This window comes from Plectropomus leopardus, chromosome 23, assembly GCF_008729295.1.
Source record: "Plectropomus leopardus isolate mb chromosome 23, YSFRI_Pleo_2.0, whole genome shotgun sequence".
NCBI classification, from domain to species: Eukaryota; Metazoa; Chordata; class Actinopteri; order Perciformes; family Serranidae; genus Plectropomus; species Plectropomus leopardus.
The window spans coordinates 1664063-1688316 of record NC_056485.1 but is presented as its reverse complement, the minus strand read 5'-3'; the positions used below and the strand labels follow the sequence as shown (position 1 = coordinate 1688316).

The following is a 24254-nucleotide window of genomic DNA, read 5'->3' as shown; positions in this document are numbered from 1 at the left end:
GCCTACCACAAAGTAACCCAAAATAGGAGGACAGAGTTATCATAAAATAGTCTGAAAGAGAGTCTGAATGAATGAAAAAAGACATGTCAATGTTGCGAATAGTTTAGCACTCTGATAACAGAAACAAAGGCTCACGGCTGCAGCTTCAAGTTTACATTCATGCAGCTAATGTTATCTAGAGTGTCGCAAACATTAGCTCTAGAGGACCTGACAGCACGGACACCCAGCCAGACCAGCAAACTTTCTGTTGCTGCCATTACACAGGTTGGACCCAATGCTGCCGCCGATGCTGCTGGCTACGGCCTCCGATCGAAGCTCTGTTTCCCAGGCTGCTGCCTGCTTTTTTCTTGGGGAAACCAGTCCACAACATGAGGGAACTAGGCAGATGGGCTGTGGATTGCCTAGCAGGGGCTTAGGACAGACAGGGAAGATGTAATTTTATAGTCTGACTAGGTCTTTTTGGCTTTTTGAAGATTCCTGCCGATCCCTAAAATACATGAAATATTACTTCAGATGAGTCAAATGGGTAATTGCAGCATCAGAAAATAGCATGTAGATAAGGGCATGGCAATTATTTTGACATAATGTATAGAAACGTGGCAATGAGTGATTAGAATAGAACATGTGAGAAAAGCAGCGCATATGTCAAATGAAGGGTAAGAACAGTGGAGAAAAGTGCCATCACTGCTACAAAGACACGCACAGCACGCCTTTCTTGATGCTTAATTGTGGAGTCCACTTTTAATTGCCCCATGGGTTACGACTCATTTTCTCCACCTACAGTAGATTAGACACCTCAGTGACCTGTCAGAAAATTGTGAAACTTCTAATAACTCCACACAAGAGAAGTGCTCTGAGGAGAAACAAAGCCAGTATATTTGTACTAAGGCTTCACATTGTTTCAGCTGTTTTTTTAGGCTGTTTCACCTGCTATTTATTTTATGGGAATTCAGTCCATGTGGTTATCCCTAACTCTAAAATGCTTAAGGACAAAATCAGTTGCATCCATGCTGTCTATGTTACTTGGAGGCTTAATAGTGGACAAGGATTAGAGAACACAAAATTAGGTGGAAGTCATTTACATTTCAAAAGGCCCCTATTGCATTGATTGGGCTATAAATAGGCTAATACAGTTCAATTATAGCCACATGCTAATTCTTGTGAACATTGCACAGGATGCTGTCCAGTTGAGAACAAACTAGGTTTGTCTTTGTAAAGCACACACCACTGGCAGAGGAGATTCCCTGCAGTGCCAGTCTTCGAAAAATAAGTTAATAAAATCATCAAAAAAAGAAGTCTGGGAAAAACGAGGAAGCAGAGAAGCGGATCCCTGTGGAGAACACTTCCCAGATCTGCTTTGTGCAGACTGAATGGACCATGCTGATGTTGACTGTGACGTCTAGTTTTAGGCAGCAAGAAACGGGCCGATAGAGCTGCTTCTGGACTGCTGTGTTCTGGCAGCCTCGCCACACCAGATGTGACGGTGCATGATCCACAGCTGCAGCACATAAACAGTCATCTTAGTTTAGCAATGGAGCATTGTTTTACCAAATTACACAAATCACTTACTAAGAGTAGGAATCAGCAGAGGCCCCACAATACAAAACTTCCAAAGAACTTAGGTCACAGTACAAGAAAAGAAATTTTAATGTGTGTGACATACTGGCGGGCAATGTTCATTCACCTGACAGGGTGCCATCTTTGAGTCCAGTAACCAGTTCTGAAAATACATCTATGGCAGGTTTCATTACAGATTTGCACAAAACTTTTGTGAAAACAATTGTGTTTTATCAACATTTTTTTCAAAATGTCGATAAAACACAATTGTGAGATGACTGCATTTCCATTGAGTGATGTTCTGGCGGTAACATTCCAAGAGGCATGGTGATGAATGTTCAAAACATTAGCAGCTTTATATTTATTGCAGTCACACCACTAACCATCATTATTACCAATCCAAGGTGACTCAAGCATGTTACATATCAATATGGATACATATATGGATGTTGCTGCAAAGAAGCAACAAACTCGACAACATGGATGCTTCAAACACATCAGTCTGGTAGCAGAAGATCTCAACAGTCAGCACAGTTTGAAGATCAGTGTCACCAATTCAGTATCTGACTAAATGTCTTTCCCTCTGTTCTGGAGGTATGACATGACATTATGAACACAGAAGTGTTTTTGCAGAACATTATGATGTCACAGTGAAGCTGACCTTTGGGCCTTTGGATATAAAAACTTCATCATTTTATCCTATTAGACGTTTGTGTGAAATGCTGTCATAATTAGCGGATGAAGGGGTGCCCAGTAGCTCACCTGGCTGAGGAAACGCCCCATGTACAAAAGGCTATGTCGTTGCCGTAGTGACTGCCTGTTCAATTCCAAACTATGGCCCTTTCCTGCATGCTATCTTCTCTCTCTCTCCCCATTTCACACTAATTTTGTCCTGTAAATAAAGGCAAAAGGCCCCAAAAATATCTTTTAAAAGAAAATTAGTGCATGAATTTTTGCGTTACAGCCAAAAATGTGGGGCTTTTTCTGAGGTCACAGTGACCTTTGACCATCAAAATCTAAACAGTTCACTGTTGAGTCCAAGTGTATGTTTGTATCATATTTGAGGAAATTCCTTCAAGGACTTTGTGAGATATTGCGTTAACAAAAATGACACGGACGCAAGGTCACACTGACCTTGATCTTTGACCACCAAAATCTCATCAGTATATTGTCGAGTCCAAGAGGACATTTGCGCCAAATTTGAAGAAAATCCCCAAGAATTGGGCAGATGGACGGACGGATAACCTAAAAAAAAAGTACTGCCCACCAGCCGCTGCTGACGTAGAGGCCTAAAAAATGCAGAGAAAGTTGTTTCAGCGTAAAGGCTGTCGGTGCCCTTTAAGGTTTATCATGGTGTGGGCATGCAAGTGTTAGCTGATGTGTGTGGCAGTGTCCCATTGTTTATTTGTGTTTGTGGATGATGCAAGCAGAGAGGTCATTATGTTATGATTTTATGATACCACCAAGCACCAATTCCTCATAGTTTGTCTAACAGGAAAGATAAAAAAAAATGTACCAAATACTATAAAAATCTATTCCATATTTGTTGAGAAATTTCACTCTAACCAATAACGTAAGCCTCCTGGAGGCACTAGGGTCAGTAGAACTCATCGTCTTGGGACCATGCGTGTCACATGATACACTTCCATTCAAAATTTGTTGGTCCAATTTGACAAACACACCTATCACTTCTGCTATTACTAGAGCTACACTACTATGCTACCATGGCTAAAAATGTATAAGGATATAAATACCAGAAGAGAATACAGCCCACGGGGAGGTGAAGTGTATTTTATATTAGCCCTGAAATCCCAATTGTTGAAGTGCTATCATTGATATTACAGAGTATATTCAGTCTTCACTCACTTTTAGAAAGGTATGAAAACATCCTGTCCAAACAATGTCCTTGTGTTTCGCTCTATGAAGTCAGCGCCTTGTCCTTCTCCACATCTCATACACACACCTCCCCACTCATCTTATTTATTTTTTTATTTACTCTTTCCTTTCCTCTGCGGACCTTGAGGGACTCTCAGCCAACATAAAGAGAGAAAGCCGGAGGAGTCACGCTCGTGCGCAGCACTCGCCCGGCGAGCTATCACTGCTGGTGCTGAAGTAAAACAATGAGAGGACTGATGTATATCTGACAGCGGCAGATATCTACTCCAGCGGCTGAAAGATAGAGAGAGGGAGGACGGAGAAGAGGGGTGGGCCTGGAAAGGAGGAATAATACACTGCAAATACTTTATCTTGTTGAGAAATGACTGTGCAGATTCACTTTGTAAAGGAAGTGGAGAGGGCTCTCTTAGGAGACAAAAAAAGGGACGAGATAAAGCGGGTAATTTCAAAAGAGGGGATAATCAGCTGCTTTATGTTATCAGATTCAAACCCACCTCCATTTGGCCTATTACCATCTATCCTTGTGCTGTCTGTGGCTACACACGGCGCCTGTAATAACAGCTGTGGCCCTATGTGCTTTGCTTCTGCTAAGGCTGCACGATTCAGTCGAAAAACTGCAAAAAATCCCTATCTCCATTCAGATGTGTATGCAATTTAATTTCTAAACAACCATAATTCACTTGCTCCTATTTCCCTATGCCTTTGTGTTATGTCATTGAAGATGAAATCTCAATATTTGCTGTTTTGGATATTTCACCATAAAGCCATTACATTATAAAAGAATGTGAGAGTTTTATTTTGAATAATTTACAGGAAAGTAAACTGCTTTCTTACAGCTGCATAGATCTCAGCTAGCCGCTCGGCTAATTCATACAATGTGAAATGCCATAGGCTTGTCCTTATAACGTTAGCATGCTGTATATGTTGAGAAGAGTGTCTAGTATAGTACAGCTAAATTGTCGGTGAACCTTGTGAGATGCAATTCAACCAAATTTTGTAATGTTACTTTAATTAAACATTGTTGTTGTTCCTGGCTTCATATGAGTAGAGGCGAATTTATACAATGTAAAATGCCATATGCTTGTGCTAATTATGTTAGCATGTTGTATTTGTGATGATAAACATGATAAATGGTTTGCACTGGAACAGCACTTTTCTAGTCTTTTCAACCACTTAGAGGACTTTCACATTACATGTCAATCTTATAAAAGCTCACATTGGTGTAAGCTTTATAAGACAAGGCTCTGTGTGTCTTATAATGGTCAGTTTAGGTGTTGTTTATTCTAAAGCTGTAACTTGACATTCTAGTTTTAAAAGGTGCTGCAGCATTTAAGTTCATCACTTGATGTTTTAAGCTAAGAAACAAACTTGAGGCTTGAGGTTTGTTTTTGTTTTTTTACAAGATACATTTAAGTTTCAATTTACATTTTGATATATGTTGTATGTAAGTCAATGTTAACTCTGTGTTCAAAGCCTCATCTAGACAGCAAGCATCTCGGACATGTTTTCTGACTTGCATGTTTAAGAGAGCAATAAATGTTTTTGTTGAAAAAACTACAAATCATATAAGAACTGTCTCAATTCAATTCTTAGGGAGAAAAATTGTGATTCACATTTTAGCAAGAATCATGCAGCCCTCGCTGGTGCTTTACTGTTTTATACCATGCATGCCCAATCCTATTCAAAAGCCGAATCCCTTCTTCTTGTCCCCTCTGGGGTTAATGCCCAGTGTGGAACTACAGAGAACTGAGATGGCCCAGCATGCTTTCTCTGCCATCCATCCAGTGCCAGACTGAATGTGAATGGATGAATTTTATTTATTTTTTTAAATGTATTTTTTGCTTTAACCCACTTTGGAGACTTTTTGTGAAACGGTCTGTTAGTTGCCATCCTACAAGTTTTCCACCGCCCTCCCCAAAGTTAGATGGAGAGACAAGGAGGGGTGTGATTTTTCCCCAAACTGAGACGTACACTCTGAGAAACTCAAATGTTCCCGCAGAACAAACATCAAGCACTAAAAGTTGGTGGTGTAGCTCAGCGTAACGCTTCCTTTTCAGTGGGCATTGAGTTCACTTGGTTCTAATGCAGCCAACAGCCTCATTAAAAGAAAAATCCTGCACAAAGTAGGAGCCCGTTTTTGTGATCTGTCTTCTGAAGCGTGAGCCAAGGACTTCACTGAATGACAACAGTTGCAGCGAGATGTACATCTCATGTCCTTTCTAATCAGAGCCTGTCCAAGTCTTTCACAACTTGGTGATGTTATGTATGAGTGTCTTTATATTTAATGTTTTAAAAAGATATTAAAAGATATTTAAATGAGCTTTATAAAAGTCTAATTTTGTTTTTCATGGATTTGGACCAAAGTTAAGCATCTGAATTATCATCATGAATTATACATCATCATTTTTTGCATGGCTACTTGTGTAAAATGCAATGTATCTAAAATTCATAAAAAAGGATAAGAGTCAGAAAAATCAGGTCATGATTTCAGGATGATCTGACTTAATATCTTGAAGAATGAAAGCAGTGCTGAGACTGTCCTTATTAAATCTCTCAATGATCTTTGTCTAGATTTGGGCAACATCTCAGTTCATGTCCTATTTTGACCATACAACAATGCATCTGAACAGACCAACGTGAATTATGGAGTTCCCCTGGACTTATTCCTGGGCCTCTGATTTTTCATATTAACATGGTTCCACTGGGGGGAAAAAAGCAAACTATTGTAAAAGTCCAATAGTGGCCCAATTGATGAGTCCAGAAAAAGTTTCTTGAAAAAGTTGTCTGGCCAGTCAGGCCACTGACAGAATTAGAGTCTGCAAACGAGACCATTTTAGAAGATTTTAAGACATAACCAATGAAATGCATTGTGAACCACTGAAATACATCGAAAGTGAAATGCATTATATGATGTGTTTTAAGGCAACCCCTCACCCTGCAGCAGTTCTAACTTGTCCTTTGGTTCAAAATGACATAATCACCCTGCGGGAATACAAATGTCGGCACAAGTCAAAGTCCTTACTCTGAATAAAGGCAAGGCTGATGCACACAGGGGGACGGTTGGAGAATTCAGTTAGTCTGCACCACAGAGCTGCAACAAACCTCCAGAATAAGACCTGTCCCCAGTCTGTTAACCTCTAAATCCCAGTTAGAACTTGTTAAGAATGCATATTCTCCACTGCCTTGGACTAAAATGTAAGCTTTTGTCATTATTAACCTTGCACATGACAGCTCTTTTATGTCTTTCATTTCATTATTTGTCAAGCATTTTTATTGTTCTTAAGATTCCATTACACTACTGCAGCCCACATCAAAATTTAAAAGCACCATACTGATCAATAGTTCCCTGAATACATCACTTATGCTATCAACAAATACATGTATAGGTAATGCCTTCACAATATGCTGCTGTACAGTCAGGTTATAACTGTTTCCCAAAGCACTACTCTCATTTAAATGCAAAAGGACTGCTTAACTATTCCAAAGAGCAAGGCACTCACATTCACTTTGCTGGTTACCTCAGTAAAAATGCACTCCGTCTCTGTCTGAGATTTAATCATAAAAAAATCATGATAAAGTCTACTGTATTTTGTTCATTATATGTCTGTGGTATTAAACAAAGTAAATTACAAATGTTTCAGTGGAAGAGGGAAGTGTGCTTTACTGAGGAGGAAGGAAGATTTGTTTTGACAAGAGTTCTATACACAGACCGTTGCAACAAGGAAGCAACATGGGTCTGGAAAAAGAATGACAGTAAAAAAGAAAAGCAGGTAGGGCGATGAGACTAAGAGGGGATTTTGATTGCGGAAGGCTTGAAAGATTCAATACAATGTGCAAATGGAGTTGGAACACCTCAAGATGGCTCCACACTCGACAACAAGGTCAGAATGAGAAATACAATGATAATATCATCACTGGTTTAAGATCTAATGCAAGTTTGCTTTCAAAAAAAATATCCTGGCAATTTCAAGGGTATCCTCATTTTAACAAGCCTTCTACAATTATTTCCAGTCAGCTGACAAACACAGATTGTATGGTAATGTAAATGATGCACACACAATTTAGCACCAAATTCTATTTTTCTTACCATACTCAAAATGCTATTAGTATGTTATACATGTACTTTTGCGCGATTATTACGTCACTCGCTGTGTCACGGGACTGTTTGCGTCACATGCAGACCGGAGAAGCCGGCGTTTTGAAGAAGCATGGTGGAGGTGGAACATTTCATACGAAAACTTCAAAATTTTGGGAGCACTTCACATTATGTAAAACAAGGACATGTGTTAGCTGCAAAATAATGTCCTGTAAATGTTTCAAAATAAAACACCTTATATCAGCATCTGATGGAATTCTGTCCGTTTACCTTTTCAGAGGGCTTTTGTTTTGACAGGAAAGCAGGAAAGTTGGAGTACAACACTTTGTATTTCCTCATCTCTGTGGCGGGGGAGAATGCAGTAAAAGTGGTACAAAGTCAATATAATCATCAAAACACCATCTTTATTGTCTATTTCTGCTCACAATCGCACCCGTCACGCGTAAAAATTCGGCAAGCTGACACACTGCGGAGACGCTCCTGACAAGCGCTTTAAGAGTCTTACAGTAAGGAAACGTAACGGTATATTGTAAAAGCTGTCAACATTTAGTGTTTGAATTGTTTCAAATTTGATTTTGTAGTCATTTATTATTTATTAATCTAATGTTATTTTGACAGCCCAGGGATGTTCAAGCAACCGCCTGTTTATGCACTGCACTTTTTGCATTGTTGTCAATGATAATCTGTTTTTGAGCAAAACAATCGACCAATTAATCGATTATCAAAATAATTGGTAGTTGTCAAGCTGAACCTTGAAAACGTTTTATTTTTCAGCGCTGTACATTTTGTACTTACTCTACCTTCATCTTGTTTTGTTTTCCTCCCTTCTTCTTTCTTTTTTTCCCCGGCCCTCTAAATTTATGTCATTCGAATTCGAGGTCAAAGCCCAGCAGAGGGACTATGGAGTATGTGCAGAACACCTAAACTGGTTCAGGTTCAGTTGAGACATACACATGAAAGAGTATCTGATGTTGGTGACAGTCACAGTTTTATGGGCATTTTAACCCCAGCAGAAACTTAGACAAGCAATACAAAGTTAGGATTCAAGCTTTACCTGAGGTGTTTCAAAATGTTTATTTCAGTTTTACAAGAAAAAAAAGATTTCAAGGATGAAGCCTTGGCAGTTGGTCTAGACGAATGCACAAATTCATTTCTCTTCCTCTAATAAAAAGCAATTTGCGGTCATTCTTTGATGGGAAGCAGCTCGAACTGTCTTTACGAGAATAGAGGTCTATAGAATACCTTTGCAGAAATATTAGTAACAATATAACACAGGTTTAAATCAGAATTTTTGAATATATCAATGGGTGAATGTACTAAAGTAAAACTAGAATTCCCTCCTCGCAGTTGTATGCCTCTGAAACCCCGTCAAATTGCACCTGAAGTTTACTGCTTTACACATGTCTGCCTCAGACAGCACAAAGGATCTATACAGTCAGTACAGGAGTGTAAATACAAGATCGGTGTCACCAATTCAGTATCTGACCAAATGCCTCCACTTTTGCTTCTGAAATAACACACTGAATAAGTGCCACAAAAGTGTTTTTCGAGAACATAATGATGTCACACTGAAGTTGACCTTTGACCCTCCCAATGTAAATTGTGATCACTTCATAATTTATAGCTTATAAGACACTTTTGTGAAATTTTGTCATAATTAGCATTTAAATTATTGAGTTCTAGCCAATAACATGTTTAGCAAGGTCACAGAGACCTTGACTTTTGACCTTTGACCTCCAAATATTAATCAGTTTATCCTTGAGTCTGAGTACATATTTGTGCAAAATTTATGATATTCCCTCAGGGCATACACAAGAATGCAAAGAACAAGGTCACAGTGACAAAATTTTTGAAATTCCCTCAAGGTGTTCTTGAAATATTGAGAATGTCATGGATGCAAGGTCACGGTGACCGAGACCTTGGACCACCAAAATCAAATCAGTTCATCCTTAAGTCTGAGTCGACATTTGTGCCAATTTTGAAAAAAAATCCCTGACGACATTCTTGAGATATCGTGTCTCATTCTTATGAACACGATATCTCAAGAATGTCGTCAGGGATTTTTTTTACACCTTGAGGGCATTTATTCAAATTTTCACAAATATCTATTTAGACATTTGTGAAAATTTGAATAAATGCCCTCAAGGTGTTTTTGAGATATCGCATTCATGAGAATGAGATAGACGAGTTCACAATGACCCTGTCCTTAAACCTATGACCACAAAAATCTAATCAGTTCATTGATAAGTTTAAATGGACCTTTGTGGGAAATTTGAATAAATGCCTTTATGGCTTTCTTGATATAGCGCGTTCATGACAGTGGGACAGACGTACTTATGGACAGATGGACAACCCAAAATCATAGTGCCTCCAGCCACGACTATCGCTGGCACTCAGGGAAAAGAAACCCATGTAGCCATGTGAGAGATGCGCGCAGCAGGAATCAGCAGTGATGAACTCGTGCTCTCCACATAAATGTTGCAGTGCCATAGCAGCCCAATCCCTCTATAACAGCTTACTCTTATATTTTCTATATCCTAAATCCCCACAGACCTCATCTCTTCACCATCACTCTCTCTCAGTTCAAGTATTCCTGAGCTCGCCCCAGTCTTAATGAGGCGCTCAGTAAGGGAGCTTCCTTCACTTTTCTCTCCCTTCCCTAGTGTCTCACTGAACTGAAGTGGTGGGACGATCAGTATGAGTGCTCTCTGAGGGGATATCTGCACTGATGATTGTTGGAGGCTCCGTTCACCTTGCCTCACACCTGGCAGAGTGGGAGCCACCTTACGAACGCATGTGTAAGACTGAATAATAACCAGATCCAATGATACGCTGTAAATTATTCCTGCAGTTCCTGAAAAGCTCTAACATTTACATATAAATAGTGTGGGTTTTGCTCATCTTTATCACCAAGTGATTCGACACAGCAGTCATTCAAATGTGCTCTACTTTGGCCTAGCTGTTTCCTGGTGTGCTGAAAAATTGGGTTTCTGTTGGTTGTATGTTTCCACTTTAATTTCATGTCAAGGAGGAAAATAAGAAAAGCATTTTCAGGGTCTGTGGGGTTTAGCTAGTGTAAACTTTTAACACAGGAAAATGTTTCAATTGTCACACTTGTTTGTCAACTTAACATTTTAAGCCATGTGTCTGCTGATTCTACATGGAAGCTGTCAGGCTGCAATAATCAAAGGCCCTCGATCATTTCCCTAAGGGACACAGATGCAGGCATAACAGAAGGAAAAAACCCTCTGGTGCACAGCAAGTGGTACATTTCTTATATCTTCTGCAACTGAAATCAAAAGAAGAATACCATAGTCAACATGAATGTGACCTGCAGAGAAGAGCAACCACTCTGGTGGTCTTGTCGAATTGCAAAAACACATATTGTACAGTTTGGACATGGACAGCTGACATGGATGAGCTTCTCACTTACTCCAATCAGGAGTCTGCACACAAACACGTTCCACACATGTGCACTAGACGACCTGATGGTGACCTCCTGACACCTGTTGTAATTGGCTGAACAACATGAAACCAAAACAAAAAAATATTCACACACTTGAGAGGCATGATGCCACCATTGTTTGGTTCTGTGCTATAATGCAAAGCAGGCAGACAGGAGGGACATCATAGCGGATCTACAGCGCAGACTACAGACTTTTTTGCAGGTACATGAAGTGCGCCTTGCATTCTGCTGGTTTGTCTCTGCCCCGAGTGTGCCCTGTACTCCAACGGTGTGGTGCTGTGAATAACTAGCATTGATATTTTAACAGTGCTTCTAATTAACTGTCCAGCTCCAAAAATTGTAAATGTATTTGTCGTGGCAGATGTTTTGATTTTGGTGGACCACCACAACTAAATATGGGGAACACTGAGATGTGCATATACTGTATACTGTGGTAAAGTATAAAGTATACTAAAGTATACTTTTTTCACTCAGTTTGACAGTGTATAACTTCAGGCCCTCAAATGAGTCTCATACGAGTCAAGCAGAGTATTATTCTGTTTTAAAATTCACAATTGCAAACCTGCTGAGATATCCCATCCTATCCTATCTATAAGCACAAACTGTCACTTATTAAGTCACAAGTAAGCCTATGTCTACGAAAACACACAGTGAAGCCATTTTTGTACACTTGCTACTTTTACACAACAAATATGAAAAAAGGCTGCCAACAGTGTTCAAATGTTTCAGCACCGAGGACAGCAACCTTAACCTGCAACAGTTAATGAACGGTTAAACACCTCTATTATTGCCGGATGTACTGATGCCAAAAGGCAAAAACTTGGAAAAAACTTATGAAAAACTTGGTGTCATACTTGCTGAACGATTGTTATATTCTGAAAGAAGTGCAAGAGTAGGACTAAAGGGTTTGTTTAAGGCCTTTTTGAAATGCCTACTATCACTCACACACAACAAAGCTCAGCAACATTTGGTATGTTACTGCATTCAGAAAACTTGAAATCACAAAGAAAGACTAATCCAGACATCTCACAGTTCTGTTTCATTGAGAACTATTTTCTGCCCAAGTACACCTGCCAACTGTCTGTCTCCTTGCAGCAGGAAGAGCGTGCCAGTACTCATGGATTAGTGATTCACATGTGACGACAGAATTGGATGCCAGCAGCATTCCTCTGAGCTGAGCTACGGTACAGTGAGGTTGTGTTTGTATTATCACAAGTGTGTCTCATCCTGGCACTCTTCCTTCAGGGAGGAGATATAATCAAACCATTTATGTCTGCATGAGGGAAGGATCTCCAGCACAACATGAAGGTTTAGAGGAGCTGGATGTGCCATTCAGAGCACGTGGCTGAGCATGGCTAGCAGCTAAAGGTGCTGACTCCGTAAACAGCGCTAACAATTGCAACAGTGCTGACATCTAGCAGCTTTTAACCTTTGGGGGGACCGGAGGTTTGGGCACTACGCTTACACAATGTCACTGCCCCGCCACAGTGGGTAAGGACGGCATTACCAAAGGGTATGGAACAACCTGCCTCAGGAGATAAGGTTGGAAGAATCAGTGACCTATTTTAAATCACTTCCTAAAACACATTTTACAGACTTGCTTTATATGATGTCATCTGTTTTAAATGATCTAGTCTTTTAATCTATCTTATTTTTATTGTGTTTAATGCTATTCTTACTACTATTATTTCCATGTTAAATGCTTATATTCTTTGAATTATATTTTGTCTTTTTGGTATGGGTTGTTATCGTTATTTTGTTTTGTGATGATTTCTCTCTTTTGTCTGTCTCTTTTGGCCTTAATTCGGCATGTAAGTTTCGATCTTATTGTCAAGTAAGAAGAATACCTTCTTGCTTCTGCTTTGCCTTGTTTGTAAAAGCACTTTGTAAAATCTGTTTTTAAAGGTGCTATATAAATAAAGTTATTATTATTATTATCATTATTATTACCAGCACGGTGGAGAGTGACGCCGATTAGGTAGCTGTAACATGCACGCATGGCCGGACTAGCTACCACAACAAAGCAAGAGGCCTGGATTACAACACAACACACAGGGCAGAGCTAAGTGATTCATCCAATTTCTAGGGCTAGACCCAAATATTTCAAATATTTAGAGTTTTATATATATATATATGTATATATGTGTGTGTGTGTGTGTATATAATGTGTGTGTGTGTGTGTATATAAATAGTTTTTGTTTTTTGTTAAAGCAGAGCACGAATGTCATTTTTGTGTTTGTGATCCTGCTGCTGCTCCTGTCACACACGCAGTGACAGGAATGATCATTTTACCCAGTGGTTTTTAACGAGTTTTTTGATTGAGTTGAGGCATTTCTGTGTCATGTGAGCAGCACCAGAACACTAGCACGTGAGTCCCCTGCAGCTCACCCCAACTGTTGATTAATGACAAAGCTCCAAAGCTCAGAAAATGGCATTCAGGACAGCCCTACGAATTTCATTTTGAGTTACAAATTTCACTTCCAACTATTATTGATATAAAACATAGATAAAATGATTATTGTGCCACATTCCATTTTACAATAATAGCATCCTTTTGTCTTGTGTTGTAAAAAATCCAACACAAAATATGGGAGGTCACTGACGGGAGTAACACTAGGTCACAAGTTGGGATGACAACATGGTGATAAAGAACAGTGAGGCAGCAGAATGCAGAACAGCACAATATTACTGCCTTGAACAGGCAGCGTAACAGTAGCTTCAGACAGAAAAAAACATGGGAAAATAGGGTCCTGGTAAGAAAATACAGAAGCTAACCTATAAAAATCAGTTTTCTTTCATAAATGACAGGTATGGTTGATGAGGCAGTGAGGCGAGAACAGAAGAGTACAGAATTACTCTATTTTCTCAAGAAATTAGAGACTAGGATCTAGTATAATAAATGGACTGCTCATATAATATAGTAACTCATAGAGGACTTTTTATCAAGTTACTCAAAAACAACAGAAGATATATATGTGATATTGAACAGATACACAACTACCAGTTCTGATGTTCTTCTGAGTTATGTAATTATTTAAAAGCATCTCTGACAATTTCTGTCAGAGAAGAGGCAGCTCAGTTATCTCTTTTCTCAGTTCATCATGAAAGGGGTCACAAACTTCACATGTTGAACAACTACATTACACTCCATCCTGGCATGGAAACTGATAGCATTAGCCTGGAACAGGAAGCTCTCAGAGACACAGCACTCTCTGGCAGCCCGTCACCTACACAGCTCAGACCCAAAAGCATAAACATTGCACTTGGAAAATGAATAATGACTAAAAGAAGCCCACACAGCAGACCAGAAAGGACCTCGCACGGTATTTCTGTGGGTGTTACAAATAACAACCTCGAAATCTTGTTAGATTTCAAACAAAATATTCTTCAAGGGCGCAACCTCGCCATCACAGCGGCCCGCTGTTTGCAGCTGGGAAATGAGGTGGTGTGAAAAGGTGAGCCGAGCATTGTCGGGGAACGTGTCGCTAATAAAAGTTTGCCTGTTTAGAGGTCGGGCCATAACAGTTCTGCCGACTAAACAACCAGTTCCTGCTTCAACACCCCCCCACCACCGCCCCCTGGTAATAACAGCCCACGCGCTTTCAAGAGCTCTCAGATCATTCCATACAGCCTCCTCTGGGCTCACAGAACAGGCCTTGCATTGCAAAAGCATGTGGAACGCAGGCCCTGGGCAGGCTGCGCTCGCTGCCTGGTAAATGGGCCGTGTTGCAGGCAGATATTGTAGAGAAAAGTGCTGAGCACAGAGTTTATTTGAATCCCGGCGGAGCAGAAGTGCATTAGGAGTTTGGAAGGATTTTTCTAACCTTTTGATGACATGTATGAGATGGAGAGGTGGTGAGAAAACTGACAAGGACAGCAATCAGGAAGGACGCAGAGCATGTTGGTAACAGGAAGCAACATAGAGAGATAACGATCCTTTGAGCTGCAGGGTAAGAACTACTTAAACAGATGTGCAAACTTACACGTTAACCCAAAAAATGACTATAGTTGGATGGGCTATACTGAATTCCCCAACTGACAATACTGATTTAAGAAAAAAAGATATATAAAATCATTATCCAGAAAGAGATGTACCAGGGCTCCAGACAGTATTTTGAATAGGTAGCCCTGGTACTACCAATTTTCTCAGCTGGTCACTCCAGCACATGATATGATCCCATCCAGCGATATGGCTTTATAATAATATCACAATGTTTTTAGGATTTATTGCAATATGAAAGACATATCTCGATATTTTGAAATCTATTCTTAACTGCTAAAACAGAAAATCTACATATACACACACACATATAACACTACTGTATACATATATATATATATATATATATATACATACATACATACATATTAGTTTACAGTAACATATGTATTTTCTCCATATGCCAAATGTGGTAAAAATGATGTTATCAGTTGGAAAATAGTCAAAATGACAAATTCCAAGGCAAAAGCCCAGAATGAAATACAGAAATAATACAATGCATGTTTTTATGCTTGATGGCTGTAGGATTTGTTTAAATGGATTTCAGTGGTGCATTTTTTAATATATATATAATAGTATCAATCTAACAGTTTTGTTTCCACAGACTTATTATAGGAGCTGAGCTGGAATTTCAAGATTAAACAAAAATACACAGTCTTGCCAAAATGTATGCCATATGCATGAGCACAGCCAGAATTATCAAAAAAAAAAAAAAAAAAGCATCATCATCATCACGTCATAGAGTTCTGATCAGCAACCTGACTGAGAAGTGGTGACATGGTGTTGGATGATGGGACTTCATGTAATGATGTCAGGACCATCACATAGAGCCAGTAATGAGCCACCTGATCTGAATGCTTCACGCTGTAAGCCCCAGATGTCCCTGGATCTGAAGCAATCTAAAATCCTTTCAACTGAATCTGTGACTGATTGAGAATGCCACTCAAACTGAACTCAGTTGAAACATGTCTACGATGCAAACTCCACCCACACACTTCTCTAACTGGGCCAAAATAAAACACTCGGAGTGAATTAAAACTCCTGTCAGTTCTGCTAAGGTAAAACACGCTGCCCACTGAGATGTACTCTATCTACCTTGAGGCAAGAAACACTGGTGTAAAACATTTCAAAGAATGCGTCATCCACTTCCATTTGTGGGCGAGGTTAAGTAGTCAGTGTGTGCTTGACCAAAACACAACATGCACAGAGAGCATTGTGTTGACAAAAGAAACTGAGAGGTAGGAATTTGTATTGGCTCGGTTTCTGTAAGATGATCACACAGAACTGCTTGAAAAAAAATCTGAAAACTACACATTTTAAAACACATTATCTAGAGCTTATAAAATAGGGGAACAAAGCTGAATTGTCATAATTGAGTCCTTGACTCAACCTCCCTTTCAGCTATCTGAGCAGACCATTCACATATAGAACATACAGTACATACATGAGCCAAAACTCCCAAGATACACACGACTGGACTACTATCTCTGGAAGTACTGAAATGCCAAACGTATGTTTGATGTAGTTTGGAAACAGTCACATTGCTTCATAGTTTGTCCACAGAGGGTTTTTTTATGCAAAGTGCAGTAAAATTAGAATTAGAATTTGTTTGGTGAGAACTGATGATGGAAAACATCCCATTTTTTTTATCTTGTGTGTGTGTCTGTGTGTCCCTTTTTTATTACGGTGTGTGCCCCCTCTCTAAATTTGGACATTTCACACGTCCATGAATGCAGCACAGTTGGAACTGGTTTGGAGTATTTGTTTTTTTCAGCAGCAGTTTGAGGAGTTTGAGTCACAGCATGGATAAATGATCGGCCGATCCGGTCAGAGCTGATCCAATGTTTTTCACACATTTATTTATTTGTGTTGGCCCACCACAATCAAAACATCTGCCACCACAAGTTGATTGTACTGATGGATTTCATGATTTTAGGAGCACTTTTGGAGAGCATATACCGCTTGGTTATTCATTACACCACATTCTTGGAGTCCAGCGTGTACTCTGGGCACAGACGGAGCAGTAGAACACAAGGCGCAGTGAAAGTGAAACTTACCAGTTAATTATGCTCTGCAGCAGCTGCTCCTCTCATCCATTGATCTGATCTGATTAGCTCTGACCAAATCGATTGAATGATCAATTATTAACCCCCGACTCAAACCCTTTAAAGTGCTACTAAGAGAAAAAAAGAACTCATGAAGAGGTCTACCGAGCTGCATTTACGGACCTGTCAAACATCTGAATTCAGAAAGGGGAAACAAAATGACAAAAAGGAAACCTTTCGTGTGCTGCAGGATACAGATCTTAAAAAAATTCAAGGAATCCTTAAAATATGTTGTTTGTGCTAATTTAAATAAAAATTAGTCTCTCTGTGACAGTTTACTGTCCTCAGATGATCAGAGGCTGTGTTCAGAGATGAACTGTTGATGGTAGATGGATGATGTGCACTTGATGACTGCGGTTCTGCTGACGGCTGCAAACGAGCTCCCAGTTTTAATGGCACACAATCACTGCTTTCCTGATGTATTGTTTTTTTTGGAGGGGGATTTTCATGCAGGCGGTTGGAACAGAGAAGCAGCCAATTATCACTGTTCTATTTAGAGTGTTTTTCAGCCAGTTAGGATCTGCAGCCAATTAACTGGTGCATTACTGGTTGACACTGTGCTGCAGAAGAAAACGCTGATACGAAGTAATGGATCGACAAAAAATATTAAACAATATGGCAAAAGAGGAGAAGAGGAAGAGGACAGACTGGTTGGGGAGCAGAGAGGAATAGTGGCACATTCCTCCTCTGTGGGACCTGCTGCCAGTTTCCAGCAGTGGGAGACTAGAGTGGGACATGTGGTATTATATATTTGACAGTGAGGTTGCACAAATTAACTGCTTACTAACCAGTGGTATTTTACTGAAGTATCTGTGCTCATATACAGTTTATTGCCTTAAACCTTTAAATCCTGAGCAAATTAAAAAGTACATGAGAATTTCCTGACAATTAGTAAAAATTAACAAAATATAAAGACAGTTATAAAAGCAAAAACAAAGAGATGACATGGGGAAAGTGCTTGAAAATAATAAGAATTTTGTAACATATTTTAAATATGTAAATGTGATGCACTAGGTTTTAAGGGGTTCACATAGGAATAGAAACTATAATGTGCGATTGTCCAAAAACTTGTGTATTTCACTGTAAATATAGTATTATTGTCATCTTTTTTTTTAAACAAGGCCCAAAAAAAACCCAATGAAACAAGATTTCCCAAAAACTTATGAAGAGGTATTTTATTATTATTAGTATTATATTATTATTTATTTTAGAAAACTACATTTATAATTATTATTATTGCAATTATTGCTAACTATTTTATTTGTTGTTTTGTGTTTTGGCATTTTATGGGTTTTTTTGTTTGTTTGGGGGGGGGGGGTTGTTGCTTTTTTTATATTTCAACCTTTTTTAGCCTGTTCTCTTTTTTTTGGGTTAATTTAGGGTATTTTTCTTTTTACTCATATATTGCAAATGATTCTGATTTAGACTAAATTTTGACAAGGAAAAAACTGCAATGACCATTTTCCCTTGAGGTGAGAGGTTGCTATCTGAATGAAAGGGGTTTCTATGTGTACCCACGAGTCTTTTACAGACATGCTCACTTTATGCAAATCCAATGCAGTTTTGTGCAAAAATCGTGTCCTTTATTTCATGCAGTGCATATGCATAATTTTCATTCATTTTATTTAAATATTTCTGTATACTGAGGTCCCTAAACAGTCTTATAATTGCACAAATTGGGTAGGAATGGAAGCTGAGACTCTTGTGGACTAAATGAACGTAATTTTATTCATGTGTGATGATGTAAGCCCACATTGTAGCCAGTTCATTCTAATAAGCCATTTTTACACAGACCTCAGTATACAAAATGACCTGTGGTGATATGTAGTATAATCATAGCCTCATGAACCTCTCACTTCATTTTCCATGTCCAAGGGCGTTATCAATGGACAATGACCTAAATGCATCTGACCTACAACCAATTACAGCAACAAAACAAGAGATATCAGTGTGTCAATTTGTCTTTCAAAGAGTGCTGCCATTTTTGCCATCAGAATTTGCAGATAAAAAGTGTTTTCAATCACTCCACTGAAATATTTGACAAAACCGCAAAGCCCAAACCACTTTTGATCAACTTTTTGATCTTGAGAAACATGCTCCATATTGGAATCACAGTTGTGACTGGCCCTAAGTACCTTGAGATCTGATGGGCGTCTGGTCCCCTTCCAAAGAGGAGGGGAACCAGACGCCAGAGCAAATAAAACATGAGCTCACAGGTCCGTCTGCTTCCCAGGCAAGATTCAAGGTGGGGTGAGGCAAAAAACACTGCACTGTCAAATATGCCCTTGGGAGCTGTTTTCATAATAAATACTATAATTTGTTAATAATTGTTGTCGCTAATTAAGTCATTAAATTGACATCAATATAAAAGGATAAAATCACTGCACTTCTACACAGAATAAAGTCTGGTGATACTTCCCCCACAGAGTAAACATGTACAAAACATCAACCCTAAGTTGAAGTACTGTTCTTATTTGCACTGAAAAGCATTATATTTCATGTCTCCATCTGCTGTGGACCATCATGATAAGAGTATGTAGAATATAATGTTAATTCCACTACAGGAGACTTGATGATCACTGACATGTGCATCCCTAATATATTGATATCATATCAACGTTGTGATATGAGAATAGATATAGCCTTAGAATTTGTATATTTTCATATCATAAAGGAAGTAAACATGGGATTACAACTGGAAGATAGAAACTTTTTTTCAAGGGGTGTCAGCGGCTCAGTGGATAGAGCGGGCACCCCATGTATAGAGGCTGAGTCCTCGCTGCAGCGGTCGCGGGTTCGATTCCGGCCTCAGCCCTTTGCTGCATGTCGTCCCCCTCTCTCTCCCCCTTCACACGTACACTCTCTGTCCTATCAAATAAAGGCGAAAACAGCCCAAAAATAAGAAACTTTTTTTCAAATGCACCAGCTAAGCAAGTTTTATTGAAATGAATAGGCACCATCTTGGCATTCATTATCTAAGTATTGTCAGAAATCTACATGGGCGGCACAGATTTAATGTTCTGACATGTTATGTCCTGGATTGACATCACTCTTCTTGTGCTGCTTTTATATATGTGTTTCACATGGATTTAATGTTGCACAAATTGCAAAAAAAAAGTAAATATAGATAACTCTTTTTTTTAAAGTTAGAGAAAATGCCAAGGGAAAACAGAAAAAAAGCTTGGAAAATTATATAAAAAATTATATATAATTGCTTTCCTTTTTTGTTAATTTTTAGGTAATTTTCTTGTACTTTTTACATTTTTTTGCTAATTTTCATTAATTTCTTCTTTGACATCTTCCCATGTTTTTGAAAGAAATGAAGAAAATGGGGTTGAACAGTAGCTTTTAACTCTTAGTAGTAAGTGGCAAACTTGAAGAACAGCAGCCGTAAATGTCTGCAAATTGGAAAAAAAAGCAACGTCAAGCTTCTTACCCTCCAAGCAGAGGATAAGATCAGCCACCATATTACAGAGATGATATATGATTGTTATTGACTATAAAGCACTGCCGACACACATGTTATATGTCACACTTGAGTCTGACACTGTTGTGTTATATGTCATGCCCGTCACGTCTCATTTGATGAAACGATGCCGGCATGCTGTCTTACATTACGCTCTGGAATGGCATGATGTTGCCATTGTTTGGTTGCGCATAAAAATACAAAGGCAGCATGATGAAGGGACTTTGCAGTGGCTTTACAGCATGCCATACTGGCATGCCTAATAACTCAAGTTATTAGGTCATTATCATTGTGATATTTCATTTCCACCATAATAAAGCTCCAGCTATAGTGTTGGATGGCATCTGACAGTACAACTGTTCATGTTATTGGATATTTTAATAAAACTACATTTGTGTTCTCTCACTGAAAACTTGACTGTGTGTTTAAGTAAATGCAGATGCCAAAAACATACACACTCTCTCTCTCTCTCACACACACACACACACACACACACACACACACACACACACACACACACACACACACACACACGGGTTGCTAACTACATTAACTTGGAACATCTTTCGTGAATGGGTGGTATTGTTAGAGCCTCACTGTCTGGGGGTAGTTCAGTCCACATGACTGGACAGGCTGATGCATCTTCATACCAGCCACTACATCACACACACTGGCCTTTATCTGGCTGGCTGAGAATGGGAAGATGCTCAATACACTCAATTTTTAACTCTTCATTTCATATTATTCCAAAGACAGACAACTGCAAAGACTACAAGACAAGTCTGACCATTAGCAGTTTAGAATAGAATCCAACCTGGAATTTACATTGTGGTATTTTCTCCCAGAAAGTCCCCAAAAAGGACTGTGTGTGACATAATTGGCTGAAATGTGGACCACTGTACTGTACCGGTCCAGCATTTCTCTGAGCCACTGCCTTTTATGGACAAAGAGGACAGGACTGATTCTGTAGTTTGGCTGAAAAAACTACAGTGAACATTAACACTACGCACAATTCATCATTAACCCAAAACACCTTTTACACTTTTCTTCCTCTACAACACAAAACTTCTATAATAAATCTTAAATGATAAAAGTTAGCGGAAAGCCGTTCGCTCGGATACGTGCGTGAACTGGACGCTCACCCGAAACACGTTTAAAAACTCAGACAATTTAATGTTCCCTTGCATTTAGCAAAATATTAAACACATTAAAACACATGACACTTTATTTGTAGAACAGCTGGTGTGTTCCGATAAACTCGGCCTAAAAGTTGTAACTCAATAATGTCAACTTTCAGAATTTGACCTCATTTCCCCCCCTGAAACTCACACCGCCTATCCTTGTGAGGAGGCGGCAGAGGGAATAACGTTAACCACAGAGTCAGTGATAAAAGTCGAGATGTTATCAGTGTGTTTCCATGATTACGTGTTCGTATGTTTGATGCAGCCTTTGGCAAAATGAAAAACATAAATCCATACAATTCAGAAAAGGTCCAGTAGGTCACGTATGTCTTGTGTTTTTGCCTGATAAGCAACGTGGCATTAAATTGTCACATTTCTACATGGAGTTTGGCGTACGCAGCCTTGAGCTTCATACAACGGCGGTTTATCACTCTAAGTAAAGTTTCAGCGCTATCACACCAAACAAATATTGCTTCAATTTATGTAGCTTTATTAAATGAGATTTTTTTAAACGCCATACGTGTTTATCTACAGTGTTTCAATGTTACAGCACGCAACTGGTAGATGCTACAATAAGTTTTCCAGCATGTCGGCTCTTTTCTTTACCTTGTTCTCCGGTGTTTCCGCTGGCTCTCTGTCCAGTGTGCCGTTCAGCAGCAAAAAACAAAGAAAAACGAGCAAACGTCCACATTTTGCCGGTGATATTTGGGCATTTTTCTGCCTGTGTTTACTGTACATCCCTGTGACCCTCGTTAACGCCGACCGTCCTCCCTTTCCTCGCCGTTTTCAACTCTGCCTCCCTTTCTGACTCCTCCGAGCGTCAAACACCGGAGAGGCAAACAGCACTTCCGGTCGGAACCATTGAAATAAAACTGCGGTGAAACAGGAGTGACACAACGAAACGTGAACCATTTAGCCACTAGGGGATCATAAAAAAGTTATAATTGCTTACTGATTTTATTTTTATTTTTTTTTACAAAAAAGCGCTTCAGCATCTACCCTGAGATGGTTTACACATTGAGAGCAGTTGTATTGGTCCACATCATTTCCAAATTTGTATAGGAGGCTGTCATAGCATCATTACCTTTTTTATCATTTAATTTGTTTTATAATTCCATTCACTTGCACGCCTTCAAATTTTTCTTTAACCTTCTTTTGTCATCGTATCATTTAATGTATCTATCTCATTACATAGCATGTGTACTGATGACATTTTGAAATGAAAAAATAGGTGAATAGGTGTGCACCCAGTGGTACTTTTATTTTGCCCGAGATTGACCACCAAAAAATCAGGAGACATTTTTGAAAAGTTAAAATACAAAAAAAAAAGGTTAAAAATAAATAAACAAATACAAGAATAAATATAGTTTTCAGAACATTTCCCTATTATCTTAAAAAAAAGAGAACAATGTAAATATGATGATAAATAAAGACAGATACTGACAGTTGTTACAGTACAGGTTTAAAAAAGAGTTATCATGATTTAGAAATTGTAGATAAATATCTCCGCTTGCTTAGTTGATTAGTAAAAATCTCCCCTGAGATGTTTACACACTAAGAGCAGTTTGCCCACATCATTTCCAAATCTGCATAGGAGGCTGTCATAGCATAATTACCTTTTTTTATAATTTAATTTTGTTTATCAATATATGTTACTGCCTTGGTGATCAGTGAATATCACATATCTACCAGCTGTTTTTATCATCTACATTTAAAATAACAACATTCTAAAAGAACATTATTAGACTTAATGATTATCATGATATGATCTGACACAAGGTTCATGATATTAATGCAGAAGATGGTGGGGTAAACACCAGCTTTGTCCCAAGTCATTCTCAACAAGTTTAATTATATAATTCACATGGGAAAAGTTCATCCATTCATTAGCTCTACCCTTTAGAGCGTCACGGGTGTTAGGGGGCTGGAGCTGATCCCAGCTGATACAGTATATATAAGAGGCAGAGCACCAAATAAAACACACACAACAGCTATATGCATATTTCAGTACGCTGCTGACACGGCAAGGTTGACCCTTTAAAACCTCAGCAAATTCTTTGGATTTCTTTCAAAAACATTGGACAAAGTCAATGAACAATGAAAAAATAAATAATCCCAAATTTCATTCATGCTCTACAACATTTGATTTAATGTTTATTTAAAGGGGACAAAAAAGAAAAGAAAGCAAAAAATGAAAAAGCAACAGAGCAAAAGTTCCATTCAATATGTAAACTTTTTCCTATGTAACCCCTTTGTAATCACCAACATTTTGATTATTTACTGTAATTTGATTACATATTTTTTCTCAGTAACTGTAGCTGATTACAATAACATTTATTTTGTAATTTAGTTACTGTAACCAGTCACATGTAACAAGTTACTTCCCCATTCTGGTTAATCCCAAACACTACTTAAGTCACATTTTGATTGTTGTGATCGTTTCAGTTCAGCTTCTGTGTCATTTCCAGCTCCGTCATAACAAGTGGC

At 38.8% G+C, this 24254-nt stretch overlaps 1 protein-coding gene across 1 annotated transcript in view; it reads right to left on the bottom strand.

Moving 5' to 3' along the window:
• The window catches only part of LOC121962186 (disintegrin and metalloproteinase domain-containing protein 33-like), a 267844-nt gene extending 245259 nt beyond the window's left edge, over positions 1 to 22585 (bottom strand). Inside the window, 2 exon segments of the mRNA XM_042512400.1 lie at positions 22374 to 22401; positions 22404 to 22585. Of these exon segments, the coding sequence (XP_042368334.1) occupies positions 22374 to 22401; positions 22404 to 22505 (130 nt within the window). The 5' untranslated portion in view covers positions 22506 to 22585.
• Between the last annotated feature and the right edge of the window lie 1669 nt (positions 22586 to 24254).